Source organism: Sinocyclocheilus rhinocerous, unplaced genomic scaffold, assembly GCF_001515625.1.
Source record: "Sinocyclocheilus rhinocerous isolate Xijiao unplaced genomic scaffold, SAMN03320098_v1.1 scaffold1543, whole genome shotgun sequence".
NCBI classification, from domain to species: domain Eukaryota; kingdom Metazoa; phylum Chordata; class Actinopteri; order Cypriniformes; family Cyprinidae; genus Sinocyclocheilus; species Sinocyclocheilus rhinocerous.
In genome coordinates, this window is record NW_015623068.1 from 99,839 (window position 1) to 112,006 (window position 12,168).

At 38.6% G+C, this 12,168-nt stretch overlaps 2 protein-coding genes across 4 annotated transcripts in view; one reads left to right on the forward strand and one right to left on the reverse strand.

Annotated features, from left to right (window-relative positions):
* Positions 1-4,615, forward strand: part of LOC107740425 (microtubule-associated serine/threonine-protein kinase 4-like) — a 94,430-nt gene extending 89,815 nt beyond the window's left edge. For all 3 annotated transcript variants that reach the window (XM_016553221.1, XM_016553964.1, XM_016554648.1), the window contains one exon: positions 172-4,615. In XM_016553221.1, the coding sequence (XP_016408707.1) occupies positions 172-4,160 (3,989 nt within the window). In that variant the 3' untranslated portion in view covers positions 4,161-4,615. The remainder of the gene's footprint in view (positions 1-171) is intronic.
* Positions 4,616-7,761: 3,146 nt separating this feature from the next.
* Positions 7,762-10,067, reverse strand: cd180 (CD180 molecule). Its single transcript, XM_016555721.1, has 3 exons — positions 9,966-10,067; positions 9,641-9,801; positions 7,762-9,542 (listed from the first exon to the last, which is right to left on the reverse strand). Exons 1-3 carry the CDS (start codon positions 10,065-10,067, stop codon positions 7,811-7,813), a joined length of 1,995 nt encoding a protein of 664 aa, XP_016411207.1. The 3' UTR covers positions 7,762-7,810.
* Between the last annotated feature and the right edge of the window lie 2,101 nt (positions 10,068-12,168).

Genomic DNA, 12,168 nt, shown 5'->3' on the forward strand with positions numbered 1-12,168 from the left:
AAAAGTATATATATATTTAAATAATGTTGCCTGTCATGTGTCAAGGGGTGTAAATATTAGTGTTCTGTGCATTTCCTGTTCAGTTCAATGTGAAATTATGAAATCTGAATGAAAGTAATAAAAAAAATTGCTGCTTATCTTAATGTTTTAACTTTCCACTCTTTCTTCCAGGTGCCAATTCATCACAGAGTAGCTCCCCCAGTTCCAGTGCACCTAACTCACCAGCAGGCTCTGGCCACATCCGACCCAGCACTCTGCATGGCCTGGGTCCCAAACTACCTGGACGGTTACGTCAGGGTCGACGTAAATCAGCAGGGAGCATTCCCCTCTCACCATTGGCTCGCACACCCTCCCCGACCCCACAGCCTCAGCCGACTTCTCCTCCGCGGTCCCCATCTCCCTTGCTGACTCACACTGTGGGAAACTCCAAAACTTCTCAAGCCTTCCCTGCCAAAATGCACTCACCCCCGTCTATTGTACGCCATATGGTACGACCTAAAAGTGCAGAGCCTCCTCGGTCCCCACTCTTGAAGCGAGTTCAATCTGAGGAGAAGCTTTCCCCTTCTTACTCTGGTGACAAAAAACATTTATGCACCCGAAAGCACAGTTTGGAGGTTACCCAAGAGGAGTCTCAAGGGGAGGCCTCATCTAGAGGGGAGCATATCCCACCATCCATAGAGGAGAGCACTTCCTGTGAGCCACCCACCATTACTCGGGTGAGGCCTGCTGAGCAGGGTTGCCTAAAGCGGCCTGTTACTCGCAAAGTTGGTCGTCAGGAGTCAGCAGAGGAGCTAGATAGGGAGAAGCTGAAAGCTAAAGTGGTGGTGAAGAGGCAGGACTGGGCTGAGAGACGAGAGTCTATGCAAAAACAAGACACCGTGCATGATGTGGAAGGTTCTGCTGCTGAAGATAAGGAGTGGAGTGTCCTTACACGTCCCAGTGTGAGACCCCAGGGTTCCGAATCTGGATCCCTGGACAAGTCTACAAATGCTACTTTGAAGGATGTCCTCTACAAAAAACTAAATCCAAGAGTCTGTGAGAGCATAGCTGAGTCTGTCACCAGTGGAGACTGTGTATCACTTTTAAGTGAGAATGGGAGGTTACCTTCATGTCAATCAGATCGCCAAATGTCTCGGGCAATGAAGGAAAGTAATAAACCAGATTTCAAAGCCTCCAACATGGAGTTTGCCAGAAAGAGGCAGTCCTTTGAGGATAGGGAGGACTCCTTGTGTCGAATATCCTCTGGTGTTCATGAAAGCATTCATTTCAACACCACTAGGTCCAAAAGTCTTCAGCTGGATTCCGCATTAGCTTTAGAACATGTTAAAGGTGGCATGTGCAACATCCATGGCACTTCTGAAACTTTGGCCCCTAAGCTTTTTAGTGGAAGAGGAGAGAGTGCAGTAGAAAAACTTCAGATGATTTCTTCTGATGGTCCTCTCAGGAAGACCTCCTCTGAGTACAAATTGGAGGGAAGGCTTGTGTCCTCTTTAAAGCCACTAGAGGGCACCTTGGACATTGGTCTGCTTTCTGGGCCTCGGGTATCCAAGACTGACACATGTCTTTCCAAAATGGCAGACAGCCATGGTGAAAGTACTATGTTGGCAGAAGACCTTTGTGGAAAACAGCCAATTCAACAGAAAACTGCAGAGAAAAAGAAAAGTCCACATGCAGGGACATCTGGGACACTTAACCATAAGGACAATGTGTATTTGAGCAGTAAAACTGTTACAAAAGAAGATTCCATTTCCAATAAGGACTCTACAATAAGTTCTGCTTGCAATGAGGCCTTGCATGATAGAAATAAATTTAATGATGGAGTGAAGTTGCAGATTACAACCAATAAAGTGGAGTCCATAGACACAAGTGTGAAATCGGAGACTAGGCTAAAGACAGCTCAGGAGATGAGAGCTGCACGACATAATGCTCACTTTGCATGTGGGAAAACGCCCTCCATCAAGGAAGTCAGCAATGAAGACCAGGAAGACGACATGGAAAATATAGAGAATGCATCTCCAAAGCAAAACGAAACTCAGCAGATACAACCAGTCCTTAGTAACACAAATCAGCCTGAGGATATCCCAGTGTCTTCCGCTGTTTTTTCTCAACTCAACTCTGTCCAGCAAATCCCAGAAGCAAATTCTGGCAAAAATAATAATAGGCTGAGTGAGACACCGATTAGTTCACGCAGTCCAGCAATGTCTACAGAGAAGGATAGCATAAATAAAGACAAACCAACCGATACAAAGACCACTGCAGTAATAAAGCAGGTCCATTCATCAGAAAATGTTATGGACAATGCCTGTGAAACATCAAGCCCAACTTTGGCTAAAACCAAGACTGTGATAGATAGAAAGGATAGGGCTGGTAGCACCAAAGACTTTCTTGACATCAATCCAGAGCATCTTCAAGATTTGAAGGAAAGCAAAACATCTAGCAGAGTAAAACGTTTGGACAAAAACGTAGATTCTACACTGGGAGACAGAACTGCTGGTACTCCAACCTCAGATGCTGACTCAGGGCAGGCTAAACCAGAGATATCCATCAAAGAAACAGCACCCATCCCGCAGAGTCTATCTTTAGCTTCCTCTGTCACAACATCCACTGTGACTTCTGTCTCAGCGCCATCAGATGCACCTGAGACCACTATTGTTAAAAGCTTATTGTCTACCCTTCAAAGAAAAACCACTCCATCTGCCATTGCTGCCCCATTGAAAGACATGCCAGCTACTGATTCAAAATCCAAAGCCATTGCAAGCACCACTTCACAACTTTCTGGGTTGGCTGAAGTAAAAACAACCACCATCCAACCTCCACAGTCTGATCAGACTTGTGGCAAAATTTCAAGCTCTCTTGGCTTGGAAAATGGACAGACAGCAAGTATTTCCGCTCAACTCTCCAAACAAATCTCAGACAGAACACAAAATTCCGGTGCATCAAGTGGTAGCAGAGAATTCAGTGTGCAAACCCATCAGTCTCAACAGACCTTAAACAAAAATCAACATGCAGAAAAAGCAAATGCAGAGAAGGCAAGTAGCCAATCCAATTTAATGGTGAAGGATCTTAAAACCCTGCCAGCATGTGGAGACAAAATGGACTCGAGAGACAAAATGGCTTCTAAAAAGGACTCCAAATGCAGCATGAGTGAAAAGGTTACTTGTGCCTCTAACCCTTCAGTCAAAGCTGAAGTTTCAGAAAACTGTGAAAAGCAGGAAGCCATCTTCAGAAGCCAAGTAATCATGAATATCACATCAATGGACACGGGTGCAAGCCCACCAAAGACTAGAAGTTGTGACACTTCAACAAAAGACACTGTGCATGTGCAATCTGCAATTAAAACAGAAGAAAATTCTAAATCCAAGAGTGTTTTTGATGTAGACAAGGAGAAGGCAGAGAAGCAAGTTATGGACATGTCCATGACAGAGACAAGTACAGCACAGACTGCAATAAAACAGATGCAACCATCTGGTAGTGCTACACTAAAACAGACCCTTTTGAATTCCAAAAACAAGCCCCGAGTAGACTCTCCGCTTGTTAAGCAGTCTTTTGAGAAGGCAATTGAAGATAAGGGAAAGCAGGAAAACATAGCACAGCTACAGCCTATTGTCAAAGATAGCATAGTAAAACCAAAGGAGCTAAGAGAGTCAGTCTTGTCTACACCTAAATCTCAGCCTCATAAAGACACCCGCACTGGTTCTCAATGTGGCTCTGTGCCAGTGTTACCTGTGCCAGCGGTTAAAATCCATGTGTCTTGTGGACTTCCTTCTGGTAAGGGCAGCACTGCTGTAGTTGAATCACTTGGACCTTCCTCAAAGGAACAAGTGAAGTCTAGAATTGATGTTCCAAGATCAGAGTCTCTCAAGGGCTCCAGCACAAGTGATCCCATAGGGACAACTACTACTACTATATCCAGTCCTGACCCTAAACATGCCTCCAGTGAGTCAAAGGATACTGATAAACAAATTTCATCCAACCGAAAAGAGCAAGTGGAAAAGAAGAGAAAGGAACCTACTCAAGATACACCGTCAGCACCCAAAACTAACCGCAAAGACTTGTCAAGAGGCATGCCTTTGGCAAAGGATAGTACTACTGTTGAAAAAGATTCAGTCCGTCCTAAACAAACAAAGGATACACCACGTGGTTCAACTTGTAAAAAGTGATGTATTGTATTGTAGTTGCCAAGCGTATTGAATTTAAAAAAAAGACTATGAGGATGTAAACATCATTTTTGTCTATATGTAATATCATGAACCCTTTCTATCTGAGGACCGGTGAAGCTGTTACTTTGGGTTTTCGTGGAGATGAATTTGTTTGTTTGTGTTGTGATCTATCATGCTCCGTTAATATTATATCTAAAAAAAAGTGTAGGCTGAATGTTGACTTGTTTTGCTGCTGATTTGTGGTCTTGTTTTAGATCTCGCAAATGCGCCAAAATTAGTCATTGTATTGTGTTGCGATGTAATGTAACGTGTGGCGTGTGCAATAATTGGGGAGATGGAGTGTAGTTGCCTTTTTTAAGGATTAAATGAACTGTGCCAATCCTGGTTCAGTGTAATTGTACCAAACAAAGAGCACCTCAAATTTAGACATGAAGGTGCATGTTAACTGACTGTGTAAAAAAAAAAAAAAAAAAAAACAGCTTCACGCTAAAAACCTTGGCACAGCTTTAAAGTTTGTGTTTGGTTACAGCACCACCCACTGGTCAACGTGTATACATGACTTCTGACATTTAAAGTGGTAGTTCACCCAAAATTGAAAATTCTGTCATTTACTGTCATTTATGAATTTCTATCTTCTGTTGAACATAAAAGAAGATATTTCAAAGAATGTGGGTAACCAAACGGTTAGTGGTAGCCATTACTTTTACATTATTTTTGGGTGAACTATCCCTTTAACTTAACCATGGCCTAAATATATGATGTCTTTCTTATCAGAATGAGTAATATATTGTCAAATTAGCAAGTTTCACAAGTTTTGATTTTAAAACCACAAATACTTATACTTTTGTCCAATAAAGAAAGGTGGCTTCATGATCTTATAGCCTACACCTTTTGAACCACATAGTTTTCTTTATATTTCATTTGTTTAATTCAGAATCTGTATCGCATCTGTAACTTTAATAGAGCCAAAACTGCTCGAATTACAACTACAACTACTAACAAGGCATGTAAAGGTTGTTTAACAGCTTCACGCTTATTCAGGCTAGTGTTATGTATTACACTGGTTTTTGATGTATTTTAAAACCACTAGGAAAATATATGTAGCAATGGTGCTATTGATGTGGCTTACATTCTGCAAGCAGAACAGATCACTTATTTTATTTTCTTCACTTATTGTTTTTTTTTTTTTTTTTTTTGATTTTTTCAGCAAAGTTTTGTTTTGGGTAGTGGTGCACAGAGGGAAAGCACTTTGTCCTGCGCTTCTCACCTGGAACTATTTTATATTGGAATCATCTTATGGTTCTGGAATCGTACTGGAAGGGGCCTTAGAGTTTTTTGGGGAAATATGACTTGCTGTTCTTTGCAGGTCATGGTGAAATTCACATTCCTTTCACATACATTTGTAAGGATTAATTTTTATGCAATATATTGTAAATACAGCAGCATTAATTGTACAGAGGGGTCGGTTGAAAATGAGTGTTGTATGTTTTATATGTATATATTTTGCTATGTCATTATGTTTATATACTGTACTTAATGTTAGTCTCCTAGTGATGTTATCTGCTCAGTAATTGTGCTGATATAGAGTCTAAACTAGCAGAATAATGATAGTCTCACTCTGAAATGAAGTGTACCTGAAGTTTCACTAAGGTATGTAGGGCTTAACCACATGCATTTTCAGATATGTATTTTAAGTGACGCAGCAGAGTTGCTCTCAGAATGTTCATTATACTTGATGCCACTAACAAGGAAATCATGCATTTACATGAAACTGAGACAAGGCAGATGTAGCACACTATAAAAGGCAGGTTTCAGAGACTGAAGGATTACCCCATGATTAAGGTTTGCTACTATGTAGATTATATACAATCTGTTTTTCAAAAAAGAAAAATGTCAAGCATTTAGGGCTAACACTTGGCATACAGGAACATGATTTATTTCCCCTGGTTTGGTTAAAAGGGCTTAAACGGGGATAATCAACGTGTTTAGAAACATGTCAGGGCTGGTAGTCAGCGCTTGTGGTAAATGTCAGGAGTTTCACTGCATGTTCGTTCTTCATGTCCAGTCATATTCATATTTCTTACATATTCATATGCAAAGTACAGCACTTACAAATGGGGATTGTGTAATACTTTACTAAATGCATTTGTGCAATTAACATCTCTAATCACGCAATAGGACTACTAAGCGCATTTAATGCACTTTTTACCTTCAAGACCTTTCAACGCTCTCCTTCCTTTTTGTGCTCAAACTTTAAAAATCATATTTGTCATTAGTTGTGCTTGATTTGACCTTTAAGCAGTTGAATAATGAACACTGAAGTTTAGCATCAGAACAGAGAAGAGGATGAATCATTGTGTCTTTTGATAACATTTGGTCTGAACTTTAAACCTGCTATAGCTCTACTGGTGTGCATACATCACGTACCAACTTAAAGTAAAGCGACTGTGTATCTAGGCAAATTTCAGTAAACGTATATTGTGAAACATCTAGGCTATATTACGATATTGAAGTATTTGTGATTAATGTTTTATGTATACAGCGTATATATCTGAGCTGAACACACAGATCTGCATAAGTAACTAAACAACAGAATGAACCGTGTAAAGAGAATCTATAATAAAAAGATTTTTTAGCGATTTTAAAGTGTATTAGCAGACTGAAGTTTCAGTTCCTTATAGGCTTTACAAATGCAGCTTAGGAGGTCTAAAGAGCTACAAGACACCTTAAGATTAAAAACACAACTCTTATTGGGAAATTGGGGAAGAGATTCTAAGCAAACATAATAGAAACTTTAATGATAAAATGTGAATGTTTTATAGGACATATGCATTGTCTGTTCTCCAATATCGATAGTATTGCCATGAATTAACCCCAGACATTAATGTTGTTGGCGTTTCTTTCCCTTCCCTTTTCTGACAAGTAATGTTTAAATCCTTTAAGAAGCACATTAAATGTTTGTTTACAACTACTTCATGGATGTATATTTTGTACATTTGTGTTATTTGCCAAATTAATGTGCTGCGTCACAGGCAGTTATGCTGTGATCGTGTGTGTGTGCGTGTGTGTGTGTGTGTGTGTGTGATAGAGAGAGTTCCTCTGTTCCGCTGTTGAAGACCATTGGTGTGGTAGCCTAATGTTGTCCTTCTAGTTCAGTATGTTCTTGCTTGTTTTCTGGAGTTTTCTTTCCTCTCTCTATGTGTGAAAACAGTGTTTATGTAGATGATTCTGCTTATCATTGTCTTTTAGGATCTGTGCAATAAGAGATGTGGTTTTGAGTGTTGTACATCACCCACAGAAAGCTCTATGGATGTCATAGATGTTGTATACTAAACAAATATTTATACTTCTAAAGTTGTATAATACTGAAAATAAAAAGGCATGTCAAAATGACCTTTTATTGCATTTTATTGTCTTTTTCCTTTAAAATTACTTGAAAAGACTTGAAATCTCCATAATCAAGGAAGTAGATTTAATGAGAATGCAAAACGACATTAGACATATATTATTTGAAAATTAAGACAAAGATTTTAGTCTTTTTTTTTTCGTCAGTTTTTCAACATATAATGTTGAGCTCCAACTTAAAGCAGATGTCCATGTTTTATGTTTATGTAGTCTGCATTTGGAGGGAGACCAAACAAACTCTTAATTTACAGTTGGGAATATCTTGAATATTTTCTAATTCTCCTGACAAGGCAGAAAATGGCCAATGTAATTAGGATTGCTACTAGAATTATAACAAATGCAAGTACACCGACAGGTAATTCACACTGAAGTTCAGCATCAATAATCCTTGTTCCTGTGCCATTACAAGTGGTCTCCATTAAGTGTTTTACTTTGATTTTGTTTTTTATAACCCAGTTGATGAACGCAAAGTTGCTACAGTTGCATACCAAGGGATTGTAGCTCAGATCAACAGTACTGTTATTTCCCAGATCCATAACGCTTCCAACATCCACTGTCACAATGGCATTACTGGCATAGTTAAGTTGGAGAAAATGCAGGGAATAAAATCCAGAGGTGCTCAGTTTGACCAACTTGTTTTCACTCAGGTCTACTTGCCTGAGATGCATGAGACCTTTAAACAAGTTCTCTTCAAAAGCAGTTATTGTGCATGAAGATAGAATAAAGGTTTCCAAAAGAGGGACATATTTAAAGAGCTCTGTCTGGGTAAGAACCCCTCCTTGAATTGTGTTCCCCTTCAAATTGAGGAGTTGCAAATTCTTCAACCCTTTGAAAATGTGCACGTTTGTCAGACTGGTATTTGACCAGGAAAGATTTAGAGTTTTGAGATTCTGTAGATTGCTAAAAGGTGAGCTGTCATTCGAAGTGTAGTATGAATGGCTGAAGTCCAAGTGCTCCAACTGTGGAGTTGCACTGAAAGGCTGTGAACTCCAGAGCATTTGTGAGCCATAGCTGAGATTGAGGAGCTTCAGTTCACTCAGACCAAACAGCTGGTCATTACAACAAGGTCCCCTGGGATTTACTAAACTAAGACTGAGATCCAGCTCTTCTAGGATTCCAAGACTCTCCAAGCATTTGCTGCTAAAATTGAGTTGCTTTGAATTCCCACTCACGGACAAGTGCGTAAGCAAGGGAAAGTTTCTGGTGTTGATGTTGCAGACATCTTTAAAGCGGTTCTCATCTAGCACCAGGTGAGACAATGTAGATGGGCCAGTCATGTTAAATTGCAATGAATCCAGGTGGGCTCTAGTAAGGTCAAGCTTTTTAATCCATTTAAGGCAATCAAATGGGAAATTATTTAGGTCTGAGAAATGCTGAAGCTGGAAATCCAGGTCAGTAACAAAGATCTTGCACAAAGATTGTAGTGCAGCTGATGGTATGTACACATTTGGATCGGTTTCATACAATCCCAGGTTCAGTCTGTTGGTTTTAAGGCCTTCAAGCCCTTTCAGTAGGAAGGAGAAGTTCATCTTGCTAAGGCAGCCACTGAAATCAAGACTACTCAAGTTCAGTGACTTAAACGCACCTGGTTCTATATTGACAAAATCGTTTCCTTTGAAGCTGATGCTCATCCCGTGCACATTGCGGAGTGGTGCTAAATCATCCTCTCTTATCCGGTCAATGGAGTTCATGTCCAGCTGCAGGCTGTGTAAGTTCTGACAGTGAAAACTGCTTAGTCCATCTAATGAGTGAATTTCACTTCCCCCAATGTCCAGAACCTCCAAATATGCAATATTATCTGATGGGATGTCTGATAAACTTTGTATCTTTGACTGAGCAAGGCTTAGATATTTGAGTGCTAGAGGTCCAGAAAAAGCTCTTGCTGCGATGAACACAAGTGGGTTTCCGATTAGGATAAGGGCCGCCAAGTCAGGCTGATATTTAAAAATGTCTTCATACATGAAAGTGATGCCACATCTGTGAGTTATAGGGTTAGATGTGAGAAGAAGAAACATTAGATTCTCTGATGCACAATTTTACACAGTTCATCTTGAAATACAAGTTGTTTTGCTCACCTTGTCAGGTCTAAATAATTCAAGCTCGTTAGCCTCTGAAAAGTAAAGTTGTATAGGGCAGGAAGATAGTTGAAGCTAAATTTCAAAATTTGGACAGAATTTGGTATCTCATCTGGAATGACATGTAGGTTCATATCACTACAATCATAGCCATTTGCTACCTGGAAAAACAAAAAAAACAAAAAAACTGAAACCAATCATTAGTGTTACACCGAACACTGAAACATACAGTTATATAAAACATAATATAAACAGTATATTAATTCGTGGCTCACTTTTGTCTGTAATGTTGAAGATCACACAAAATAAGCTACCATAAATGTACCTGTTGACACTGTCTTCTAGCCCATGGTGTTGCTTCGTTATGCAGTAAAAGGTGAAACAGAATAGTGTAAAATAACGTGTAGAAAACAAAATGCTTCTCCATAGTGTACAGGACAAAAAGAGAACAGTGTCTCATCTTCATTCAAATATATAGGTAAAATAGAGGAACTTCACGTAAAACAAGAAGTGTTCAACTGTAACTTCCCTTTATGTCAACAATGATTTTCTGTATGTTTAGAGGCCCACAGGATATCACTGTGATGAAGTACAGAAAGCAAACATGCCATTTTAAACTTTGGGAAATGCTATTTTACCTCTTTCAGTTTGGTGAAGTAGATCGGAACTTTCCAAAAATCCGTTTAGCTTTGTTTTGTGTTTTGTTTTAATCCTGAAGGGTAATTGAATATTTAGTAACAATTTGTGTGAAAAAAGTACCTAACACTTTGAATTGAATTAAATACATTGTATCTACGATTGTGACTGAATCCAATGTGTGTCCATTTCGTACATCACTTTCAACCAGATTATCTTCACGTATGCCAAACTATTTGTTGACTATTTGTTTAACTATTTGTTGTAGTACAGTATTACAGTACTATTAGTGTTCAAGGGGAAAATGATTTGCTGGGGGCCAGGACATTATTTGCATTGAACTTTAGCTGCATTATACCCTCAAAGAGAAAATCAAATATTTTGGGTGTGCCTTCTTTATATTTGCTTTATACCATAGTCTGCTTGAATACTCTATTCTGATTGGTTGAAAGGTGTTCAGGTAGTTCCAGTCCGGTTAATCACCATTCTAAATGTTTGTTGGAACTGGGTACTGACTTGTGGAATCATATTGGAACTGAACACACACCAATCCAGTGTCCCTCATGAAGCCTTGCAATAGAAACAGCTTTCCTGTAGGGGGTATTATTTGGCTGTCTTTGCTCTCCTCTGTAATAGGGTGAAAAATTGTGATGTTGGTAGTTATGCAATCCTTACATCCAATTGAGAGATAAAGGCGACACTCATTATAATGTACGTAAAAATAGAAATAAATCTTTTTCAGATTATAGAGTCTCAGTGGGGCCAGAGGATTACTCTGTTTTCAAATCCAAATGTTAATACAAAGGACATGACTTCAGATAGGATTTAATGACTTCCTGTATGTCTAGTGTGGACCACCAATTGCTTTAATGGATTTGTATTGATATGTGCATTATATAATTGTTATGTATTTGGCACAATTCATGTCTCTATTGATTATCTTCACATATCTAATTTATATAATTGATCATTTCTCTGTACAATCCCTAGTATTATTTCTCATCTTTATTACTAGTTTACAAAACATCTACCTGGATGGCTGCTACTGTTTCATTACTAGTTAATCAAAAAGAGCTTCAAAGATACTATTCTAGCAGCAACACTGTTAAATGAGTATTGTGGACAGTCAGTGTAAAAGTTAAGGTTGAATGTTTCAGATGTCACAGTGTTAATAAGAAATTCAAGGAAGCTGAAAAAGGGAACTGTGGAAATTATGTATTGATGATCATCTGCATTATGACGTTTGACTAATAAGATTGGCAAAAGTGGTGATTTTGCAAATTTTCCCAAAGCCACTTTTATTTATCACTTTTATTTATTTCAAGTATTGGGAAAAATAGTGGATTCTACCAGGAATGTGTCAGTAAAACCACACGAGTCTTTAAAAAATACAGTAACAACCATAATATCCACCAAACTTATGGAAATTCCATACAGTTATTTTTTGCAACAACTGTCTTTCAATTTCAATTTTTCAAGTTCAAGATCCTTCAGTAGTCTTTAGTGAATTAACTGTGGTATTTTGACAGAACCTGTAGCTGCATGGTCTGAGATCTATATATTATATATAGTAGATATATATAGATATATAGTATTATTATTATAGACGGTTCAGGACAGTCATGCAAATAGTAATCACTCTCTGTGATTACGATTTGCATGGGGGGGTCACTTTCTCTGGTTTTACTATTTATCAGTATGTGTAAAATTATATATTTTTTCCTTTTATTCTGTTAACTACTGACTAAATTTATCCAAAACTCCAAATAAACATATTGTCATTTAGAGCATTTATTTGCAGAAAATGACAACTGGTCAAAATAGCAAATATGATGTTTTCTTTGCATTATTTGAGGTCTGGAAATGCTACAAGTTCATATTAGTTAATAATT